At 42.0% G+C, this 25,485-nt stretch overlaps 1 protein-coding gene across 2 annotated transcripts in view; it reads left to right on the forward strand.

Annotated features, from left to right (window-relative positions):
- MCF2 (MCF.2 cell line derived transforming sequence) overlaps positions 1 to 18,719 on the forward strand; it is a 181,614-nt gene extending 162,895 nt beyond the window's left edge. For both annotated transcript variants that reach the window (XM_077285261.1, XM_077285262.1), the window contains 9 exons: positions 2,560 to 2,781; positions 2,876 to 2,968; positions 6,381 to 6,459; positions 6,553 to 6,616; positions 8,024 to 8,127; positions 10,921 to 11,033; positions 11,354 to 11,466; positions 13,093 to 13,193; positions 18,137 to 18,719. In XM_077285261.1, the coding sequence (XP_077141376.1) occupies positions 2,560 to 2,781; positions 2,876 to 2,968; positions 6,381 to 6,459; positions 6,553 to 6,616; positions 8,024 to 8,127; positions 10,921 to 11,033; positions 11,354 to 11,466; positions 13,093 to 13,193; positions 18,137 to 18,177 (930 nt within the window). In that variant the 3' untranslated portion in view covers positions 18,178 to 18,719. The remainder of the gene's footprint in view (positions 1 to 2,559; positions 2,782 to 2,875; positions 2,969 to 6,380; positions 6,460 to 6,552; positions 6,617 to 8,023; positions 8,128 to 10,920; positions 11,034 to 11,353; positions 11,467 to 13,092; positions 13,194 to 18,136) is intronic.
- The last annotated feature ends 6,766 nt before the right edge of the window (positions 18,720 to 25,485 follow it).

Here is a 25,485-nt window from a genome sequence, read left to right on the forward strand (position 1 = left end):
GATATCGTTACGATATCGCAGTGTCTGACACGCAGCAGCGATCAGGGATCCTGCTGAGAATCGTACGTCGTAGCAGATCGTTTGGAACTTTCTTTCGTCGCTTGATCACCCGCTGACATCGCTGGATCGTTGTGTGTGACAGCGATCCAGCGATGTGTTCGCTTGTAACCAGGGTAAACATCGGGTAACTAAGCGCAGGGCCGCGCTTAGTAACCCGATGTTTACCGTGGTTACCAGCGTAAACGTAAAAAAAAACAAACAGTACATACTTACATTCCGGTGTCTGTCCTCCGGCGTCTCAGCTTCTCTCCACTGTGTGAGCGTCTGCCAGCCGGAAAGCGAGCACAGCGGTGACGTCTGACGTCACCGCTCTGCTTTCCGGCTATGGCGCTTACACAGTGGAGAGAAGCAGAACGCCGGGGACAGACACCGGAATGTAAGTATGTACTGTTTGTTTTTTTTACATTTACGCTGGTAACCAGGGTAAACATCGGGTTACTAAGCGCGGCCCTGCGCTTAGTTACCCGATGTTTACCCTGGTTACCGGGGACTTCGGCATCGCTCCAGCGCCGTGATTGCAACGTGTGACCGCAGTCTACGACGCTGGAGCGATAATCATACGATCGCTGCGACGTCACGGATCGTGCCGTCGTAGCGATTAAAATGGTACTGTGTGACGGTACCCTCAGTTCATAATTTAATTAAGAAATGGCAGTTAATAGGAACAGTGGAGGTCAAGATAAGATCTGGAATACAAAGCAAAATTTCAGTGAGAGCTGCTCATAGGATTGCTAGAGAGGCAAATCAAAAACCCCGCTTTACTGCAAAAGACCTTCAGAAAGATTTAGCAGAATCTGGAGTTGTGGAACATTGTTCTACTGTTCAGAGACACCTGCACAAATATGGCCTTCGTGGAAGAGTCATCAGAAGAAAACCTCTCTTGCATCCTCATCATAAAATTCAGGGTCAGAAGTATGCAAAAGAACATCTAAACACACCTGATGCATTTTGGAAACAAGTCCTTTGGACCGATGAGGTTTAAATTGAATTCTTTAGCCACAATGATCAAAGATATGTGTGGAGGAAAAAGGGCCCAGAATTTCAGGAAAGGAACATCTCTCCAACCATTAAGCACAGGGGTGGATCAATCATACTTTGGGATTATGTTGCAGTCAATTGCACGTGGAACATTTTATGGGTAGAGAGAAGAATGAATTAAATGAAATTTCAACAAATTCTTGATGCAAACATAACACCATCTGAAAAAAAGCTGAAGTTGAAAAGAGGATGGCTTCTACAAATGGATAATGATCCTAAACACACGTCAAAATCCACAATAGATGACCTCAAAAGGCGCAAGCTGAAGGTTTTACAATGGCCCTCACAGTCCTCTGATCTGAACATCATTTTAAATCTGTGGCTAGACCTCAAAATAGCAGTGCATGCAAGACGACCCAGGAATATCACAGAACTGGAAGAATTTTCCAAGGAAGAATAGATGAAAATCCCTCAAACAAGAATTGTAAGACGATTTGCTACTACAAAAAGAGTTTACAAGCTGTGATACTTTCAAAAGGGGATGCTACTAGGTACTAGCCATGCAGGATGCCCAAACTTTTGCATCAGCCAATTTTTTATTTTGTAAACTTTTAAGATGTAAAAGTATATATATCATTTTTTTTTTTTGCAAAAAATAAAAAGGCCTTTTAAAGATCATTTCATCTACATCTTGCTTAACTGTTCACAATAACATTAACTTTGAACAGGGGTGCCCAATCTTTTACATGCCACTGTACATATTGGGTGTACCTTGCAGGGCTGGGGTCGAGTGCTCATGTCCAACCAAGAGGTTTCCTCTCGGTTCTTTGGTTTTGCATCCCTCACGAAAAACGTATTAATAGATTGGCTTCCTATAAATGCTGACCCCGCACAACAGGCAGTGGACAGCAAGCATCTTCCTTTTTTGTCTTGCAGTAATAGTTGCCGAATTTAACTAAATTGGCAAATGCGATTCATAAATTTGGCACAAAGTAAAATAAGGGCTTTTTTTTTCCTGTTTTGAACTGCTTCTATACTTATGGTGCAAACAAATACTCCAAAATACTGGTGTACTCGAAAATACACCAGGGGAGACTAGATGAAATTGCTCCAAATTTTGCTACTTTTTTAAAAATTGCAATCTATGAATCAGGGGAAAACATTTGGAATTACTAGATTCCACCAAAGGGGACAAAAAAGACGAGCATATATAAAATAAACTTTAAAAAAGACGCTAATAAAATAATGAATTGGGTGCAAATAAAAAAAAAAAAGGTGCAAAACACATAAAAGAAGACAAAAAACAAGCCCAAAGACAATGATGAATCACTGGAGTGATTTTTCAGGGTTAATATAACATAATTTTTAATTCCAGTGATTTGCAGATTGCCTATATATTATGTTGCCTGTAAAGTTGTCTTAATATACAGTGACCATATAAAATAAGAAAACACAGCAATTGTAAAGATAGTGATTTTTACGCATTTTATTTTTATTACAACTCTTGCTTTTGCCACTCAGGGAGATATAAATGATCTGGGCCGGATACTAATGCAAGGTTCTTTTAGTGTGTGGATCACTCATAAAAAGGGACCTACAAAGATGAAGGAACTTGCCCGCTTTAAACCAATGCAGAGACATCTCTTCCTCTATGAAAGAGCAATAGTTTTCTGCAAAAGGAGGGAAGATCATGGAGATGGACATGACAAAACCCCGTCATACAGTTTCAAGCACTTCCTGAAGGTTAGTGCATATCTGCCATATATGCATCATGCTGTCCGCTTAGGACTGGGATGGGGCAAAGCACAGATGTCGTCTTCTTCTCGTGTCCTTTTAGATGAATGCTGTTGGAATCACTGAAAATGTCAAAGGCGATAATCGCAAGTTTGAAATCTGGTACAGCGGCCGAGAAGAGGTTTATGTTGTACAGGTTTGTGTTTTCCTTTAATAAAAGGGGTAATTACAATGGTAATCCACTACTTGGATAATCGCCTAAATATTAAATATTTTATTCCCCAATGTAGGATAAAGTCTTTATACTCGCCTCCTGCACCGGTGCTTTTCCAGCAATGTCGCCACCGGGTCTCCCAGTGCTCGCATGACATAGTTATGTCACGAAAGCACTGCAGCCAGTCAGTGGTCGCTAATGGGGGCAGCAGTTTTCACACTTTGTTCAATCATCTAACGAAATGTGAATGAGGTGGACCATTAGCGGCCTCCGATTGACTTCAGTACTTACGTGGCATACCTACGTCACGTGAGCCCTGGGACCCGAGGTAGACGTCACTGGAAAGGTGCCGCTGTAGGAGGTAAGTATGAGGTTTTTTTATTTTACAGTATTTAAGAAGGGATTGTTCTATTGTGTACCATTCCTTAATGGTGAAGTGGCATCAGCTCTATATATTAAATGCTAAACAAACCCTCATCTCTAATCTTAGAGAGAACCTGTCATCAGTTCAAAAGTGCCATCTTTTGCTCTAACTTTATTCTCCCCGATCTCTTGTTTTATATTGGAAATATGCAAATATTCTTTATCAAGGGAGCATTGCTCAAAAGGTAATTATTAAAGTGTCCTGAAAACATGCCCCCCAAGGAGTCCTATGAGACACACTCCCTTAGTAAAGACCATAAATAGTAGCATATTGATTGCACTAAATATAAAGGCCATGTCTCTGAAACTGTATGGTGGATATTTAAAAAAGAAAAAATGAGTAATCTGGCCACACTGTACAAGCTGCCAATCAGTGGTGGGGGTGTGATTATAGAGATTAGCCTGACTAGTGTGCACAAGAGATGTAGTCCAGTAGTAATAATCTCCTGCTGATAAAATACTGATTATATTTAAACTACAGCACACAGCCTAATAAGTGACACATCCCTGTAATAAGGATCTTATGCCCTATATTATGGTGAGCGCAGATTTTATACCAAAAATCCATTGACAGATTCCCTTTAAATTGTAGCAGGCTTCTGGTTGGGGTCAATGGTAGTCAGCTCTTAAGTGATTATTGTTGCGAACTAAGCCCATTTGTTGAGCACCAGCAGTGGTGGCACCCACCGGATTATAACGCCACTTTCTCAATCCTACTGCTACTAATATAATGCAGAAAGGTATGAATAAAACCTTTCCATCTAGCTTTTCTGGCAATTTTCCTATCAATGGATAAACCCTACCTTTCTTCTCAGACTTTTTACCAAACCATCCTCAAAACAGCATCTGAAAAAGAAAGAATAATTTATACATTGAACATCCCCCCAACCCCAAGCATAACTGCTCTCCAATAATTTCTTTTAAGATGAGAAATGGGGCATGAGAAAATCCTGAAGGTCAAATTAATTGTCAGCACCTTGCTGATGTTCATTGGCATACTGCTAGGGTTACATACGATGATGATATAGCTCTGGCAAAAATTAAGAGACCTCCACATCAAAACTCTGTCATGGGCAGCCCAATCTCCAGACCTGAACCCCATTGAAAACCTCTGGAATGTAATCAAGAGGATGATGGATAGTCACAAGCCATCAAAGAAGAACTGCTTACATTTTTGTGCCAGAAGCAGTGTGAAAGACTGGTGGAAAGCATGCCAAGACGCATGAAAGCTGTGATTAAAAATCATGGTTATTCCACAAAATATTGATTTCTGAAGTCTTCCTGAGTTAAAACATTAGTATTTTAATATTTTCTTGTTAGGGCCGAATATGTCAAATCTATAACTGGTTCTGAGGATAAAACAAATCCAACAATCCAACATGTAGCATTGTATAGTCCAGTGCCTGTTAATGAATTATATTAAGTAACTGGCAGACTAGAATCCTGATTGCTGCCAGTGTGGACAACCAACCTCTGACAAATAGATGAACACTTACCACAGTGGATATAGAGATAGTACAAGTACTAACAGCTTACTGCAGAGTACTAACTTAGTGGATATAATGAGTAATCAGTCATAGCGACATGTCAGAAGTTTGGATCAGAAGAGGTCAAAGCGTCCAACGGAGCGCTGCTGTTGTCTCAGACTGACGACAGGCTCGAAGACCATCTACTGAGCACATATTGTTTCTGGGAGACGAGCACTGCTTGGCTCCTTTGTTTCAGCATTTCATGTAAACATTTTTTAAAATGATTGTTACCTTTAAAGCAATTGTCCAATGACAACAAGTTACTACCTTTCCACTCAACAGGTAATAACTGACCTGTGCTCCATTCACTCCGTATGGTGAGCACAACGCTGATCTTTTTGTCCAGCAGCCCTAAAGAGAATGAATGGAGCAGTGGTCAAGCGTTCAACCTGCCATGACATTTTGTAACTTGTACAAAAGTTTCCTGCTGGGGATGAAAATTCCCTGATCTGTCAATCAGTGCAGGTTTGGGCGGTGGGACAACCACCATCACTGCAGATAGGTTGATCACTTGTTTTTCACGAGACAACAATTTCAGCAAACATCCAGCTAATGGGTTTATCGCTGAGATGGACCATGTGGCCATATTAACAGCATCTTAGGTGTAAAGGAGTCTGAGTTGAGACCACATAGGCCCCTTTGACTAATAATCCAAAACATTTCAGGTAAAGGTGAGTGATGTTCTACGAGTGCTACAGCACCCAATCAGTTCTCCTACCTAGGGCATCCAAAAAGTCTTAGGGCTCATTCACATATCCAATTTTTCCACATACAAAAAAAATGAACCAATTATTCCGGTCAGCCTTTGATCAGAGTTTGAACAGAGTTTGGTCCATGTGTCATCCGTTTTTCTCCTATGTGGAGAAATCAAAATAAATGTTTTGCCACTTCCTCCATTCTGACTGTCGAGTGAAAATCAGACCGCACTCCATTGTCATCTGAATGTGGTCTGATTTTTTCATGGATCCATTGACTTGCATTGACGATTTTTCTCCGACCTTGGAATCAAAATTGTATATGTCTTTGCGACTTTCCGCAGACCTCTCAGTCCATGAAAAATTACGGACATACAGTATGACTGTCCCCATAGACAATCACAGATACAAGTGCTATTTGTGAAAAACACGGGCAGTACAAGTACGTGAAAATCGGAAGTCTGAATGAGGCTTTACAAAGATTATTTTTGGTTGAAAAAAATCGATAATTAGCCTGACCATGTGTTCTATTCAGGAGGACTTGCTAGATTGTAGCCTGTTTTAGCCTGACCATGTGTTCTATTCAGGAGGACTTGCTAGATTGTAGCCTGTTTAATTCATAAAGACTTTAGATGGTCTTAGAAATGTCCAGAAAGAAATGATTTGTGCCAAGTGTCACACAGCTAAATTGCATAATACATGTCTTCATAAAAAGACTTTAAAGAAAAGCAATTTTTTGCGATCTAGGCCCAGACCTCAGATCAGAAGGCGGCATGGCTGAGTGAAATCCGGAAGATTTTGACCAGACAGCGAGAACTTATAAAAGGTATTGATACTTTCACAATGTCTGTATTTTCCTATGCACATATATTATACAGATAAGCTATTTATTAGATATACTGTTCGTTTTTGGTTACAGTAGAGAAACTGAAGCAAAATTCCTTTTCCGACCAGGTTGTTCTATCACCACAAATGAATGAGGGGTAAGTGATCATTTAGTCAGCATTGGGTCCTTTCTTTGTAAAAATTACCAAATATCAGAAAAAATATTAATACCAATCACATCAGAGCAGTAAATATTCTACGCAGTTTTTGCAATAATATGGCAATCACTATACGATTGCAGAGGTCTGTCTACCAGGACTGAGGAGCCTGAAATTTTAGGGTCCTAACTGTTAAATTAGCGTCCCATTCAAGTCAGCTCTCACAGGTCCCAGCTATGTAGGGGGTGTCAGCACAGTGGTCTTACGTTCTCAGGATCAGTGACATTCCTGGCCTCCCATTGACCATAAAGTGATGGCACATCTTAGCAATGTGCGCTCCCTTTTAAAAAAATGGATTAACGCTAAAATATTTGTTTAACCCCTTTTGGAGCTGCCAATTTTTGTTTTTGCGTACATTTTTTTCCTCCTCTTCTTTCCTTTCAAGAGCCATAACGTTGTGATAATTTCCTGTCCATATAGTCATATGAAACTTGTTTTTGTCAGATGAGTTGTAGTTTTGAATGACGCAATTCATTTTACCATATCATGTATTGAAAAATGGAAAAAAAATCCAATTGGGGAAAAAATGTGAGATAAACTGAAATTCTGACATGGTAATTTGAGTTTTGCTTTTACGGCAAACAATCTGCAGTAAAAATGACCTGGAAACATTATTCTCCAGGTCAGTATGATTATGGCAATATCATACTTTGTATAGTTTTTTTTAACATTTTAGCGCTGATTTTGATTACTGTATACCATTATTGGATTATATCTTGATTACATGTTATTCCATTTTGGGGGCATCTGCAGGGTTTGAAACATTTGTAAATCTACCGTTTTAGTTTTTTCCTTTGTTGTTCAATGAATGTTTCAAACACTTTAATGTTTTGATAGACCGGATTTTTACGGATACGGAGACACCAAATATGTTTTTTATCATTTTTTATTTTATTTTAAAACTGGGAAATGGGGGTTGATTTAAACTTTTATATCTTTTTAATTTTTTAAAAACTTTTTTTAGTTATTTTTTTTTAGTCTTCCTTGAGCACGTTAACCTGCAATTGTTTGATCACTTATATTGTATAATTCAATACCACAATGTTGCAGTTTATATTATAAATTGTGGTCTTTGTTAGAACTCAGCCTATAGCTGACCTTCAGAGGAGGACCAATGTGACATGGTAACACATTGTACCCCCACAATTGCATCTCACGGAACTAGTGGGCGTCTATTTGAGTGATTGGCAGTAGAATTTAAATAGGTAAACAGCAGCAGTCGCGGCAAGTGCCGAACAATTGCCTCTGTTACAGGCTGATGCCAGTTATATATTTCTAATTATTATCATGTCAATACTTATATGGATTTGTGATAGTTTTAATACCTTTTCTTCTTTCATTTAAAAGAAAATTACAGAGGGCTTCCGTGAGTTCAGAAGAGAACGACTCTGAAAACTCCAGTCCTATGCTAGAAAGTTTAAACATCTCCCCTCATCATAAACCGCACAGAGGTATACAAAACATAAAGAAATTAAATCTAGAGAAATGTAAAAATGATAAATAGGATTGTGGTGGGCCACTGAGAAGGTGCCAGATCTTGCAGAAGGGCCACCTGGGGCATGTAGTCCCACTGGCATCAGATAGTGATGTCACGGTAGCTCTAGTGGGTCACTGGACCCCTCAACACTTCCCTCGTGTCCACAACAATTGTCAATAGCAGGAGGTGGCACTTGTGGATGGTATAGGACCCCCGAGGGCACTCCTGTAGCGGTGGTGTCTGGATGCAGGTATGGGAGCGCCCGTGGTGTTTGTGCAGCCAGACACGCAGGTGAACTTGTAAACATAACAGTTTTATTGAAAGAGGTAACGGGGTACAGTCTCTCTCTTAAAGGCAAAGTTCGCAGTATACTGTGCATGTGAAAGTAATGGTTCTCTCCTCATTAGACAAGCGAGGTTATGGCCTCTCAGGGTGGCTGGAGTAGAGTTCTCTTCACTTGCTATTAGAGGAAGTGCTATGCGCAATCCAGGAAATATTATACTGATGGAGGGACTTTCACAGATTGGCTCTCTGTGGAAACACACTAACGTGTGGAAGTACGTACAGTTTTGAGCCTACCATTCTCTTTCGCAGGGGGTAGGTTAAGCAAAGTTGGTGGCGTGGCAGCCACGTGGATCTGGTCCTGGCTGGAAGCAAACAGGATAACCAGCATGCAGGAGAGCACATGTGCAGCGTTATCTCTTCTGACAGGATGAGGCTTCACTCCTTTGTGGAGGAGATTATGAGGAGAAAAATGTCCCCCCAGCATGGACTTGCATGGAAAACTATGCTGGGAGCAGTAGTATTTGCTCCCTCAGGCAGCTTGAAGTGCCCAGAACAGGAAGTTACCTTAGGAAATGTGTGAGCCCTGAGCTGGGAGGCTCCTTCCACCTGTTCTATGGCAGCTTGTTGTGAGAATAATCACTTAACTGTCATATACACACATTGGCCAGTAGATGGCAGCAAAGTACATTTATGAGTCGGCGGTATACAATGCAATGTATTACATCTCCAACTCACAGTGCCCAAACTAAACCTGACACACTGGAGCAAATCTACTGCCACACGGCAACTGTCTCATTCAGCAGCAGTAGAATGGGTACCGGGATACCACAAAACTGTCCTTGAGATCACATTGTGGGTAGCAAATTTATGTTCAATTTTTCATCCAACTTCAATGAGCAGACAATACAATTATCTTTGCTGCACCGTTAAGAAGAAGACAACATTAGAACAAGTAAACCTTGTGTTGGAAGATGTAGATCAGTAGATCTTTTACAGTTGCCCTAAGAACTAACAGTCAGGTAATCACCTGTCTGTTCTGCCCAGCTGAGAACTCTGCTAGCACAGAGCGGTCACCGACCGCACCTGCCGGCAATTTTGTGGCTTCCGCTGATGTCACGTCGATAGAGCAGCGACTTCTCTTCCGCTCTGCTCTGTTGATGGTGATTGACTGCCAATATCATGCTGATCAACAAACAGCTCCTCACTGCCTAACTGCAGGAGGTACCCACAAATTGACATGCTGCGGATTTGAAATACACACCGCAGGTCAGTTTATGCTGCGTAATAAAAAAGCTCTGTGGGCAGGAGATTTCTTTAATCCCATTCACTTTTCTGGAACTATAAGATGCTACGATTTTTGCTAAGTGAAAATACGCAGTGTCAAAAACTACCCAAAACTCATCTTCGGACCTTAACCTAAAAGAGGTGTTTTTATATTGACTTACACACAACTTGACCATGAGGATGTAGCTTTTTTAGTCATTGGAAATAAAATATTTATGGCTCCAAAACTTTGTATAGTTTACAGTTTTTGTGTCTTCCATTAGCTTTCTCTATGCCTTTACATAACATAATGCACAGAACTTTCACCAACAGAATAAATTGTGTCTGTAGTTTCATGTCTGACGAAGCTGCCTTTGTGAGCAGCGATACGCGTGGGGTTCTTACTTCACTGCCCCCCTTTCTATCTGGACTCTTTATGCTGTTCCCTCCATGGCCCCCATTTCTGAGCTGGGATTTGGTGACTATACCTTGCTACTTATAGCCACTTAAAGCTACCATGATGCTTTCCTCAGCAAAACCTCATTATAGGTATTAGGCTGCATACTGGGAGGTTTCTCCTTTCCTTTTCTCTGAAGGTTTTGGAGATTAGGTAGGACTCCAGGCCTATATATATATATATATATATATATATATATATATATATATATATATATATATATATATATATATATATATACTCTCGGTAGACCCCTTTTGGGACATGTATTGGCTATGATACAGTCTATATGTCTTTTCAATTCCAGTTCTGTTATGGGTCATATATATTTCTGCACACTTCATTTAGCCTATTTAAGGTTTTTTTGACTGTATATTATTTATGATTATTGTGGTGCATATTGCATATGCTGTGGTTTGGTTCCCTAAATTTGTGGCTTCATATGTATATTTGGACCTTTTATAGGTACCTTCAGTCCTATGTTGCACATATGGGGGTGAAGTTTATTGGGTTGTGTGTTGTATTTTAAATGTTTTTACATTGATTGTTCAGGATTAAATAGAGGTTATTCATTCATTTTTACTTATAGATGTGCTTACCATCTTTAGTCTTGTCTTTTCTTCTTCCCTTCATTATGATTATTTTACAGACTAGGTATAGCACTCCAATTCTATGAGCATATTTATTTGACAGTTGTGCACCTTTTTTTGCTATTTCTTATGTAGTTCCATGTCATTGATTTGTATTGACTTGTTACTACAGGTTGGCATGGGATGTCACAGTCCTTAGAAATCTGTGAAGGTCTCGAAGGATGGTCAAGTCATCACTGTACATGTCCTTGTTCGGACACAGAAGACGAGGACACGTTGCAGTTGGTTGGTATTCTCTCTTATTACTACTTTATCTGAATCCCGTGGTTTACACTTGAAAACACTTGAAACACTTACGTGGTTTACATGTGAAATGAAACCCACTTGGAGTTTGGCACCAAGTAGACGTTTTGAGCTCCCATGCAGACTAGAGAGTATCCGGTGGATGGTCATTTAGGCTCCATATTTGTCTGAACCCATAGTAGTTAAACAACCTGTAGTGCACTGCATGGGATTGATGTTTTAATATCTCTGATAACATTCGTATTGATTTTAAATGACGGTCTCCGATGTGTGTTGTAACCTAATTATGTGCTATATGACAGTCTCCTGGAAAATACAAGGCACTGGCTGACTGCAAGAAGAGAGGCTCTGATGACGTACTGGTGAAAAATGGAGACGTTATCCAATTATTACAGGAAGACGCTGAAGGACAGTGGTACGACCCCCATTCTTCATGCACAGTATCATTCTTGAATTTAAGCAGAAACATGATAGGTCATCATATGTAAAATATTAATCATAGACATGATAGGTCATCATATGTAAAATATTAATCATAGACATGATAGGTCATCATATGTAAAATATTAATCATAGACATGATAGGTCATCAATTTTTTCTGTATTTTGTTTTTATACTATGACAACTTTGGGGTCAACCTCTGTGATAGAAGGGACTTTTACTCACGCATTGTTGATTAGGTTTAAAACTGGCCACAACCATCTTTATTATTTTTATTCACCCCAAAGTAAGTACATCACAGTACAAGAATCAATCCTTTAACATTCAGTCACAAACTAAACCCTTCCTCTGCCCTTCACTACAAGGTTGCCAACTCATTTTTTCTAAAAATCACAGACACCGAACATTTTTTATGGACATAAGGGAAAACCATATGTCTACTGCCCATAATTCTGATATGATGGCATTCAATGTGAACTCTAAAATGATGATGATCATCATCCTAATTATCTCTTCAAATTTCTACAACCTTAAAAAAAAATCACGAACACATCACAATTTTTTTTTATTGTCAGGGAACAAAACTGCCCTATTTTTACGGACTGTCTGGAAATTTCTGGATTGTTGGTAACCCAGCCACACTAACACTGACATCCAAGCCTACTGCCGAGCACCAAAGAAGACATCACAACTAGTGATGAGCGCAAGTACTCGTTACTCAAGCTTGCTGAGGGTGCTCGGGTTTGCACTGAGTATCGCGGGTGCTTGAATGAGATGTTGTCCTCCCGGCGGCCTCATGTTTTGAGGCTCTGTGTTTGTCAGGCAATTCCTGCATGTTTTATGGCTGTCTAACAGCCATGAAACATGCAGTTGCAGGGATGCTAATATCTTACTTGAGCACCCACGATACTTAGTGCAAACTCAGCAAACTTAGAGCAGCCTCAGCAAACTCGAGTAACGAGCACTTGCGCTCATCACTAATTAGAACACATTGTCCATACCTCATGCTTTTATGAGGGTGGCTCCAGCGTGCCTTGGTACCAACTGTTCTGCTTCCGCAGACTGGGAGTCATATCCTTCCCAAGACATTGCTCAAAAGTAAATATAACTTTTTAAGGACGGGTTTACACCTGTTTTTGGGCCTTAATAATAATAATAATAATAATTTTTATTTATATAGCGCCAACATATTCCGCAGCACTTTACAATTAAGCAGGGACATGTACAAACAATAAATTCAATACAGGTTAAGACAATTTAAACAGTGACATTAGGAGTGAGGTCCCTGCTCGCAAGCTTACAATCTACAAAGCTTAATTGTTTTCAAGATTTAGGAAAATTGTGGGGAAAAATGCATCATTTAAAGAGTACTTTGTGTTCTTTTTTATGATTGTTTCCCATTATTTCTCCCAAATACCACTCTAAATAAGTGCTGTGAATTGCACTGCTTTGCAGGTGGAGGGCCATGTGCTATGAGCTCCGCTATGTGCCCACGCGCATACACGAGCTCAGCGCTACTGCCTGCTGGGCCACAAGCTTCACATCAGTGTTTATTAGCAATCAATTTTAAATTTTATATTGTGCTTCTTTTATCTGCAGGCTGGTGAAGAATCTGAACAGAAAAAAAGAGGGATGGATTCATGGAAATAACTTACAATTCATCATTGGTGAATGTAGGATGCGGGCATCCAAAATAACAGGTAACACTCGGAAGGACGCAAGTCATCTGTATGTGCCCATCCTACTGAAGCGGCCCCCAAACGCAGGACAGCGGGGTACTCGGATCCGAGTCTCTCGGTTCTGAGGATGTCACGGTGGCCCGACCCGGTCCGTGGTCCTGCTCTTTACTGAAGGCTTCGGCATCCGCAATCCAGAGCACTGCTAACAGGGCTGGCTGAGACCGGCCGGTCCGAAGGCACATCCAGAGTTCCCTTTGCAGGTGGAAATCAGTGCCTACCTACTAGCGCCTGGGTGTTGTAGTACTTCCCTGCTGAGCACCACGGGATAGTCCTCACAACTGTCATGTATGTTTCTGTTCTTTCTCTCCGTCCCCCAGATGATATGGATAGGACGCACCCGTATGACGGGGTAGGCCTGGAGTTATTTTATAGGGACCCTAGAGACCCCCTCTCCCACAATTGCCTCCGTTGTCTTCATTAGGTGATTAAGGTGAGGCAGCCAACCTAAAATTAACTGCCCTGCCGTTGGTTTGAAGTAAAGCGTAGAGCCCAATACTTCCTCGGCGTTCCGGCCGCCGGCTACGCGCCTCAGTAGGATGTTGCTGATCTCGGGGCACGACTCCGACTGGTTCTATCGCCTTTGTGCTGTGATCTCGTTTCTCACTTCTCCACAATATACTTCGCTTCGTGTCCTTTCTTAAGATGCCGCCGCAATGAAGTGCAGGCGTGGCTCCGTAACGATCTGTTCTTTCGCTAGGCCTCTGTCAGGATCCCACCCCTGACAGGGACCCCCCTGGATCTTCCCAAGTAATGCTCTTCTCTCACTAGATGTTACCTGGGCAAAACCCAGTCAGCTTCTCCCTAACTTCCTATCCAACCCCGTTTTACCTGTGTGAGGAGTGGCCTAATACATAGAACCCTTTGCTCCCCCTGGTGGCCAGAGTGTGAAGTGTAATGTGTGACTGTGATACCTGGTCAGTTGAACTCCTTTAGTGCCATCAGATGTACCATCACTCCCTAGTGGCGGAGCGACAATACTGCAACGACCAGGACTCTGGGGCGCTGCACTACACCTACACCTTCACCTGTCGTTTCCCATTTATAGGAATTTTGGGACCTCATAATTATCAATATTCAACTTTCATTCTTGTATGTCAGTAACTTAATGAATAGATGTGATTGCTACTTATAGTGCCTAGTGGGTGCTTCGGTGGGTACTCATGAGTACACACTTCTAAGGTTGTGTTCACACAAGCGTATTTCACATTTCGTATACTGAATATGGGACTCCCGACTTGAACCTATAGCCTCATATGTGTCTATTAGTTCAGGTCAGGAGATTCTGTGATTGACATTTAAAGGATATATTGAAAAGGTTAACCGCTTTCTTCCCAGGTAAGGGTCATTTTATTGCAGTTATCATGCGCAAATGGAGATCTCAGTGCTGATCTCCATCTGCGCATGCGGCACCCCAGCAGCCATTTTCCCGGAGTCCACAGCACAGTAAACCAAGTGCGGGGGCTCTGCCCCCTCATCTTAGCCTGCAGCTTGCAGCAACGCTCCACTCTTGCCTCCTCCAGTAGCGACCCTGGGACCCCTCTTCACCGCAGCCACCACCCCCGGTAAGCAATTACACGCATGAATTATAAGAAGCACCACCATATTATTAAAAAAGCATTTTTTTCCTATTTTTCTCCTCAAAAATTTGGGGTACGTCTTATAATCCACAAAATACGGTATTTGGACATTAACAAAAGTTTAAAAGTTCATCTCAATATTTTGTTATATATCCTTTGTTGGCAATGACAGAAACCAAACGTTTTCTGTAAGTGTTCAGAAGGTTGGCACACAGTGTTGGTGGCATGTTGGCCTATTTGGCCTATTCCTCCATGCAGATCTCCTCTAGAGCAGTGATGTTTTGGGCCTGTCGCTGGGCAACATGGACTTTCAACTCCCTCCAAAGGTTTTCTATGTGGTTGAAATCTGGAGACTGGCTAGGCCACTCCAGGACCTTCATATGCTTCTTACAAAGCCACTCCTTCGTTGCCCTGGCGGTGTACTTGGGATTATTATCATGATGAAAGACCCATCCACATTTCATCTTCAATGCTCTTGTGATGGAAGGAGGATTGCACTCAAAATCTCACAATACATTGCCCTATTCGTTCTATCATGTACATGGATCAGTCATCCTGGTCCTTTTGCAGAGAAACAGCCCCAAAGCATGATGTTGCCACCCCCATGCTTCACAGCAGGTACGGTGTTCTTTGAATGTAACTCAACATACTGTCTCCTCCACACGTGACGAGTTTTCTTTCTACCAAACAGTTCTACTTTGGTTTCATCAGACCATATGGCATTCTCCCAATACTCTTCTGGATAATCCAAATGCATTCTAGCAAACTTCAGACGGGCCTGGACATGTACTGGCTTAAGAAGCGGGACACGTCTGGCACTGCAGGATCTGAGTCCCTAGTGGCGTAGTGTGTTACTGATGGTAGCCTTTGTTACGATGGTCCCAGCTCTATGCAGGTCATTCACTAGGTCCTCCCGTGTTGTTCTGGGATTTTTGCTTACCTTTCTTGTGATTATTTTGACCCCACGGGGTGAGATCTTGCGTGGAGCTCCAGATCAAGGGAAATTATCTGTGGTCTTGTATGTCTTCCATTTTCTTATTATTGCTCCCACAGTTGATTTCATCACACCAAGCTGCTTGCCTATTGCGGATTCAGTCTTCCCAGCCTGGTGCAGGGCTACAATTTTGTTTCTGGTGTCCTTTGACAGCTCTTTGGTCTTCACCATAGTGGAGTTTGGAGTCAGACTGTTTGAGGTTGTGGACAGGTGTCTTTTATACTGATTACAAGTTCAAACAGGTGCCATTACTACAGGTAATGAATGGAGGACAGAGGAGACTCTTAATGAAGAAGTTACAGGTCTGTGAGAGCCAGAAATCTTTCATGTTTTAAGGTGACCGAATACTTATTTTCCACCATAATTAGCAAAATTAATCTTGCCAAATCACACAAGGTGATTTTCTGAATTTGTTTTCTCATTTTGACTCTCATAGTTGTGGTCTGCCTATGATGTCAATTACAGGCCTCTCTCATCTTTTTAAGTGGGAGAACTTGCACAATTGGTGGCTGACTAAATACTTTTTTCCCACTGTATCAGAGTGTTTATGTGCATCACAGTGTGTATATGTGTTTGTTTCGCAGTGTATATATTTGTGTATATGTATCATATTTTGTATATATGTGTGTGTTAGAGTGTGTGTGCATTTTTTCGTGTATGCATGTACTACGCCAGTATGTATACAGTACTATATGTTCATGGCTGGAAAACCTCTCCATACAAAATGTCGCTTACACCAGAGAGTTATTTCAATATAAAATGACATATATGTAATAGCTGGTAGACTCATAAGGATTCATAACAATGGCAATCCATATATCACTCACTTAAGAGCTGAGTTATTGCATCGAGGCTCTCCTCCCTCTAAGCTAACATTACACACGTTACACACATTACGTACAGTATCGGTCTCTTGGAGATTAGTCTCGGTGCAGTTTTGGTTTCTGTGCTTCTCTGCTCTAAGGGGAAACCTTGTATCCTGATTAGAAGCCAACAGCACGGAGTTGTGCTACTCAAACAGATTAAGCCCTTTACCTTGAAGCCTTTATTATAAAGCATAATAAGTCAAATTTTAACTGAGTCAGGTCTCTATGACTGCATATCTTCTATTTTCAATAGCCCTCCTTCATTTCAGTTTATAAAGGTCTATTCACACTGTATGTGCAGTGACATTTAAAAGCAAGCTGTCAGCAGATTTTAAGACCCCAAAGTAAGATAATCACACTAAAGTACCTGTAATGGTGATTACTTCCATTTCTTTGTATTACAAATCCTACTCTCTCTTGTCTTGTAATCTATAGTTTTATGCAAATGAGCTCCCAAGTGCAAGTGCTTAGTCTAAACTAACACCTCTTGGACCTATTTTTCCTTCCAGCTTCTTTGTGATCTGCATCCACCACCCGTCATCTCACGCAGGCGTCTTCATTCATTGGTGGTGTATGCACAGTAATGTCCTGATGACTTTGTGAGTGCCGGTCTATCCACCTGCACAAACGACCCACAGAATCATTTTACACAGTATTATGTCCTCACACAGCCCCTTGCGAAATATGATGTCCCCATACAGCCCTCTTGCACAGTAGTAGGTCCCCACACAGCCCCCTTGCACAGTATTATGTCCACATTCAGCTGCCTTGCAGAATATTATGTCTTCATACAGCCGTATTGCACAATATTATGACCCCACACAGCCCCCTTGCAAAGTATTATGTCTCTATACAGCGCTCTTGCACAGTATTATGACCCCACACAGGTCCCCTTGCAAAGTGTTATGTCTCTATACAGCCCTCTTGCACAGTATTAGGTCCATACACAGCTCTCTTGCACAGTATTATGTTCCTACATTTTCCCAAAAAGTAATGTCAATTAAAAATAGTGAATAAAGTTACTCACCTAACCCTGTTCCCCCTCTGCTCTACTCTGCGCTGTGTAGTGAGGTACGGCTGGCGCAATGTAGTGAAGTCATCGCACCTGCTGCACTCTCAGATACATAGCCTCAATGGTGAAAAGGGATGCAGATACCCTTGAAAGTGAGACGCTAGGTTGACGGCAGCTGCGCGGTTCAGGACGCTGATACCAGAACAGGCAAAGGGCCGCATGGGTCTGATTTAGAGTATTTGTTTCCTCAAATGTAAGTGATATACTCAGTGCCTCAGTTCTAGTCGGTGGGTGGTATATGTAGCACATTGCAGTAGAGTATAACATTTCTAATGGTTCTAGGGTCCATATATAAGAGATAATATCGCTATGGGCAGATCAGTGGGTCAAGTGATGAAGACTATAATGATAAACTCAGCTGTACACACCTTTGACCTTTGATCCTTTTTTTCCAGACGCTGCTTTGTGTAGCACAAGGAAGCTGAGCTCCCCCTGAAGCACCCTACGACTATGACTGCAGCTCTGATCCATGGATGTTGCTGGAGCACTGTTGTCAGACTCACTGTTACATGTTAATATCGCACCCAATCTTATCCTGCAACATCGTCTGTGACCATCCTCTACAGCTCAGACACCTTTTTCACGTGGACAAACGACACTTTTAAAAACCTCATTTTGTAAAAAGGTTGTTGTACATTGGAAAATTCCATTTTTACCATGCTCCTTAGTATCATCATTACCTTATTTTTCATCGTGGCTAATGAAATGTTTTTAACTTAATGTAAATATGGAATTGCTGACATTTGTAGAAAATCCATTCCAAGCTTTATACATGTTTTACCGTTTTCGAGTAAAACGTTTGCACTTTATTCACCTTGGCTTTACGTGTCTTGATGAGGCTTCTCATGGAGACCACAGCTTGAAGTTGGCCTTCTTTCTATGGACTGGACTGGTTGATCTTGAACATTCGACATTGTTGCCACTACCTGCTTTATGGTGTAATGTGACAAACTGCAATAAAGAATCTTGTTCTTCCCTAACAAAACAACAAATGAAGCAGTAATCGCTTGGTCCTGTATACAGATAATTGATAGAATGTTGTACAGCTCTTGCTGTTAAGAACATCATCCACCAAAAAGAGGAGAAATTATTCTTATCATTCTCACAATATTTAACAATTTTTCCATTTAACGCTTTATTTTACAGATTAAGTGACACTAAAACTATTGATCTCAGTATTAAACTTGATGCTCTGATTGCATTGCTACATATATGTTCATCTTTCTTAGGGGTGTTGAAGTTCTTCTTGTGCTTTTTCTGGAGGACAGCCAGGACATAATACTTCTAACATAGTAGTGAGACCAGTCACAAAGAAACCTGCCCAATCCTTCTTTCCACAAGATCATCTGTTGAAGGACATCCCCATACACATATAACAGTTATCAGACGAATTCATCTGGTTTTAGTCTTGTCTATTGGAAACCTTTAGGGTATGTGCGCATAGGAGGCATCCTTTAGATGCCGAAGTACTCGCATCATTTTTGAAGCAGAAGATCTTTTTCTTTGATGGATTTTGCCTTGTGAGAAAATGGATACACCGTAACAAGGCATATGCCTGATTGCAATCAAGCTGGTCGTTTTTTAGCTTCCATCCTGTTTGCACACACCCTATATTAGATATTGAATATATTCCATTTACTCTACCATTATCGCAGTTCTATATTATACTCATTCCACAATCGAAACATCCCATCATTTTGGACGTAATATCAGTTTATATTTTCATTCACTGTTGTTCCTTTTTTGGTTTTTTTGGCTTTTTATTTATTTATTTTTTTCAGATTGGTGAAAATACATTGTGCGCCTTGCACAACAACTAACCTTTTTTATTTCTCTTTTGGTCTGACAAAAGTTCAGTGTTATATTTATATGCATCATTTCAGCCTCTTCTTCATATGAAGTGTATTTGTGCAGAGGACATTCATAGCGCAAAGGTATAAGCGTTTTTACTGTGTATCCGTTTCTCAGAACTCAGCGCATGGTTGACAGATGTGTGCGATACTTTCTGCAGCTTTGTATCAATCATCCCACCCAAATTAAGTGCAGGGGTGTCCGTTCATATTTATTTATTCAGTTTTTGCATTGTTTTAGCAGCAATGTCATACACACTGCTCAAAAAAATAAAGGGAACACTAAAATCCCACATCCTAGATATCACTGAATTAAATATTCCAGTTGTAAATCTTTATTCATTACATAGTGGAATGTGTTGACAACAGTAAAACATAAAAATTATCAATGTAAATCACAACTAATATCCCAGGGAGGTCTGGAGTTAGAATGATGCTCAAAATCAAAGTGGAAAATGAAGTTACAGGCTGATCCAACTTCAGTGGAAATGCCTCAAGGCAGGGAAATGATGCTCAAGTAGTGTGTGTGTGGCCTCCACGTGCCTGTATGACCTCCCTACAATGCCTGGGCATGCTCCTGATGAGGTGGCGGATGGTCTCCTGAGGGATCTCCTCACAGACCTGGACTAAAGCATCCACCAACTCCTGGACAGTCTGTGGTGCAATATGACGTTGGTGGATGGTGCGAGACATGATGTCCCAGATGTGTTCAATCGGATTCAGGTCTGGGAAACAGGCGGGCCAGTCCATGGCTTCAATGCCTTCATCTTGCAGGAACTGCTGACACACTCCAGCCACATGAGGTCTGGCATTGTCCTGCTTTAGGAGGAACCCAGGGCAAACCGCCCTAGCATATGGTCTCACAAGGGGGAAGAGGATCTCATCTCAGTACCTAATGGCAGTCGGGCAACCTCTGGCGAGCACATGGAGGGCTGTGCGGCCCTCCAAAGAAATGCCACCCCCACACCATTACTGACCCACTGCCAAACCGGTCATGCTGAAGGATGTTGCAGGCAGCAGATCGCTCTCCACGGCATCTCCAGACTCTGTCACGTCTGTCACATGTGCTCAGTGTGAACCTGCTTTCATCTGTGAAGAGCACAGGGTGCCAGTGGCGAATTTGTTAATCCTGGTGTTCTGTGGAAAATGCCAAGCATCCTGCACGGTGTTAGGCTGTCAGCACAATCCCCATCTGTGGACGTCGGGCACTCAAACCATCCTCATGGAGTCAGTTTCTAACCGTTTGTGCAGACAGATGCACATTTGTGGCCTGCTGGAGGTCATTTTGCAGGGCTCTGGCAGTGCTCCTCCTGTTCTTTGCACAAAGGTTGAGGTAGCGGTCCTGCTGCTGGTTGTTGCTCTCCTACGGCCCGCTCCACGTCTCCTGGTGTACTGGCCTGTCTCCTGGTAGCACCTCCAGCCTCTGGACACTACGCTGACAGACACAGCAAACCTTCTTGCTACAGCTCGCATTGATGTGTCATCCTGGATGAGCTGCACTACCTGAGCCACTTGTGTGGGTTGTAGAGTCCATCTCCTGCTACCACGAGTGTGAAAGTACAACCAACATTCAAAAGTGACCAAAACATAAGTCAGAAAGCATTGGTACTGAGATGTGGTCTGTGGTCCCCACCTGCAGAACCACTCCTTTATTCTATTTGCACAACAGCATGTGAAATTGATTGTCAAATAGTGTTGCTTCCTAAGTGGACAGTTTGATTTCACAGAAGTTTGATTTACTTGGAGTTATATTCTGTTGTTTAAGTGTTCCCTTTATTTTTTTGATCAGTGTAAAAGATAGTGGCGGTTTCCAAGTGGCTGCTGCCTGAAGAAAGGTCAGGACACTTATTTTAGCTGTTTCATGGCTTCCAAGCCCATAGCAATTAAAGAACAGTGAAAAAAGGCCACATATGAACTCCTTAGGCCTGTGGGATGTGCACACAATGTAGTTTTCAACTGGATTCTGCCTAGAAGTCACCTGAAAAAGTACATGTACAGCAATGTCAAAACAACTTGCTGTGCACAGTCTGTCTTTTCTCACTTATTTTAACTGTTTGTGGCTTTGAAAGCCATGAATAACCTCATCCTTCGTCATATATGAAACGTGAAAAAAAGCTGCAGCAAAGCCACTGCAAGAATGGTGCAGAAGGGCATGAAAGAAGATACTTCAGGAGAAATGCTGCCTGCATTTTCCGTCTTCTGTTTAAAAAATGCTGCGAGTTCGCTGGCGTCTAAAAGACACCAAGTGCACATACCCTAAAGTTTCCCATACATGAGAGTAAAGTCCCACTTGATGGTTATGTTCTGTGTATGGGGGGCCTCCTCCAACAGATGATGAGGGAAGGAAGGATCAGACAGGTTGAAATTCAACACCTGAGCGTTTTGTTCTCTGGAAAAATAAACCATCGCCTACAGTTTCTGGAAGCAACTACCATCTCCCGATTAAAACACGTTCACACTTGGCCAAACATGGTGGGGGGATCAGGAGGAAAATTGTTTATTTGGCCTACAGCTATTATATGGGTGCTTTATAAAGCTCAGAGGTTATGGGGGCAGCAAGCAAGGTGTAATCTGCGGTTTGATATATCTATTCTATTCTATTTTTATTTATGCTTTGCTTATACAGCACCATCATATTCTGCAGCACTTAACAGACATAATCACTGTCCCTGATGGGGCTCACAATCTAAATTTCCTATCAGTATGTCTTTGGAGTGAACCAGAGAACCCGGAGGAAACCCACACAAACACGAGGAGAACATACAAACTCTGTGCAGATGTTGTCCTTGGTGGGACTTGAACCCAGGACCTCAGTGTTGCAGAGCAACAGTGCTAACCACTGAGCCACCGTGTGACGTAGTTATTATTTTCACTCAACTCACTCTCATGATTGCAGGTCCATGTGCACACGTTGAGTAATTCTTGAGTTTTTTTACCTCAGTATTTGTAAGGCAAAACCAGGAAGAGGTGATAAATACAGAAGTGGTGACGTGTTTCTATTATATATTTCCTCTGATTGCTCCACTCCTGGTTTCGGCTTACAAATACTGATGTAAAATACTGACCAAATACTGAAAGTGTAAATGTTATCCTGAGGAGAAGTCTTAGAACTTTGCTTTGTAAAGGTTACCAAATATTCAATTATAGCCTACTGCGGGGACCCAGGAATCAGCTACAATCTGTGGGAAAGCTCTGTTTTCTTGCGATGCCCCAACAGGAGAAATGAGGAACTTCACAGCCACTACCGACATCATATGGCTGCCCATGTAACACAAGGGTGTGTGGGGTTCTCCATCAAGAGAGACATTGTCCTCTTTGATACTAGATGAGGATCCTGGACCAGTGATCCCTATAAAGTAACTTAAAATTCCCTTAAATAGTATTTAAAATTGAATTGTCTAATGTTGTAGGCAGCTCGTAAACCTGGCAATAGATATAATACTGTATATCGTAGAAAGCAGATGATAGTAAAATGCTTATAAATGCATATATAAAACCCCGGCAATGGTGAAATACTCTTACCCATTTGATAATCTACTAAAGATTTAGGATCGATAAGTTGTGTTACACAATGAATTATTGATTACAATGCATCAGATCGGCAATTACATGTCACAGTTGTAAAGATTGTTATTAAAAGGGCTAATTATTGGTTGTACCCAACTACGATTATAGGTGGTCACTTATGGAATTGAAGCACAGCTCTGGATATATTTTGGTTTATTTCCTATTTTCACATTTTTGAAATCTAGAGTATAAACCTCATAAATCGGATCAGGTCCTTCAATAGGCTCGGATTCAATTTTAAGAAGACTATATTTCTGTAATTTATTAAACAGCATAAGAATAGATGACACGGTCACTAATATATAAAGCTTGTACTTTGTCAAGCTGGGAACAGAATCTTCTTGAGTTTTACCCCACTGTGAACAAATATATGGAAGTAAGTCATCTCCTTAGAGGTATTACGTGATATAGACGAAACATGTCAAATGTAAATTGTAATGTCTATGACAGTGATGGGCAACCTTTTGAGCTTGGTGTGTCAAAATTCGCCAAAAAACCGAGCATAACTTGGGTGGTGTGTCACCTTGATAAAAAACTATAATTTTGCGACATGTATAGTTTAAATAACAAATATGTATAATTAGAATTAACTTACCTGCTTAGTGACTTCTTTGTTCATCTGTCAGTTGGTTTCTTTTGTTGGTCTTGCTATTATTTAACTTGTGTGGGGTGCCGTGAACTAAGATAAGTGAGGGGGAGGGGGAATTCTTCCAGTGATGGCGAACCTGTGGCACTCCAGCTGTTGCAAAACTACAATTCCCATCATGTCTTCACAGCCAAAGCCTTTGCTTTGAATGGCCAGCCATGATGGGAATTGTAGTTTTGCAACAGCTGGACTGCCACAGGTTCGCCATCACTGATGCCTCCCTCTCACTTATCTCAGTAATGGCCAATGACACCCCACAGTTCACTGGATGATGGTTGCTGTAGTAGTCACAGGGCCTGCAGACAGCAATCACAGGGCCTGCAGACAGCAATCACAGGGCCTCCAGACAGCAATCACAGGGCCTCCAGACAGCAATCACAGGGCCTCCAGACAGCAATCACAGGGCCTCCAGACAGCGATCTCCTCAGGCCTCAGAAGTGCAGCCTGGGACTTCTGGCCGGCGCAGCAGGGAGCAGCGCAATGCCGCCCAAACAACACAGATCCGACGCAGAGGCCTGGGACTTCCGGGAGCTGCGCCTGGCCTACCGGAAGTCCCAGGCCTAGACGCTCTGCACCGGAGCTCTGTTGTTTGGACCCACAGACCTCCTGCATGGCATCCGATCCGATAAAAAATCGGATCGGATGCCATTGTTTAGCATTCCGATACCGCAAGTATCGGGTATCGGCCGATATTTGCTGTATCGGAATTCCGATACCGAGATCCGATACTTTTGTGGTATCGGGTATCGGTATCGAAACAACATTAATGTGTAAAATAAAGAATTAAAATAAAAAATATAGCTATACTCACCTCTCCGACGCAGCCTGGACCTCACCGAGGGAACCGGCAGCGTTGTTTGCTTAAAAATCGTGTTTTTCCTTCCTTACGTGAAGTCCCGGCTTGTGATTGGTCGCGTGCCACCCATGTGGTCGCGACGCGACCAATCACAGCAAGCCGTGACGTAATTTTAGGTCCTTCAGGATTTTAAAATCACGTTCTGGCTTGTGATTGGTCGCGTCGCGGTCACATGGGCGACGCGACCAATCACAAGCCGGGACGTCACGGGAGGCAGGACAAGCGCGCATTTTAAAATGCGCGCTTGTCCTGCCTCCCGTGACGTCCCGGCTTGTGATTGGTCGCGTCGCCCATGTGACCGCGACGCTACCAATCACAAGCCAGAACGTGATTTTAAAATCCTGAAGGACCTAAAATTACGTCACGGCTTGCTGTGATTGGTCGCGTCGCGACCACATGGGCGGCACGCAACCAATCACAAGCCGGGACTTCACGTAAGGAAGGAAAAGCGCGATTTTTAAGCAAACAACGCTGCCGGTTCCCTCGGTGAGGTCAAGGCTGCGTCGGAGAGGTGAGTATAGCTATATTTTTTATTTTAATTCTTTATTTTACACATTAATATGGTTCCCAGGGCCTGAAGGAGAGTTTCCTCTCCTTCAGACCCTGGGAAAGAAGCAATTTCTATGGGGCCGCGGCCGGCGTGTCACTGAAAATGACTACGCGTGTCAGCACTGACACGCGTGTCATAGGTTCGCCATCACTGGTCTATGATACTGGCCTAAAAAATCATCTGAATGAATAGGTCGATATAGAATTTTACGTAACAAATCCCATGTATGCTGTGTTCATTGATAGACCACAAATTCATGCAATTTCCTGAAAAAT

This window comes from Ranitomeya variabilis, chromosome 2, assembly GCF_051348905.1.
Source record: "Ranitomeya variabilis isolate aRanVar5 chromosome 2, aRanVar5.hap1, whole genome shotgun sequence".
NCBI lineage: Eukaryota > Metazoa > Chordata > Amphibia > Anura > Dendrobatidae > Ranitomeya > Ranitomeya variabilis.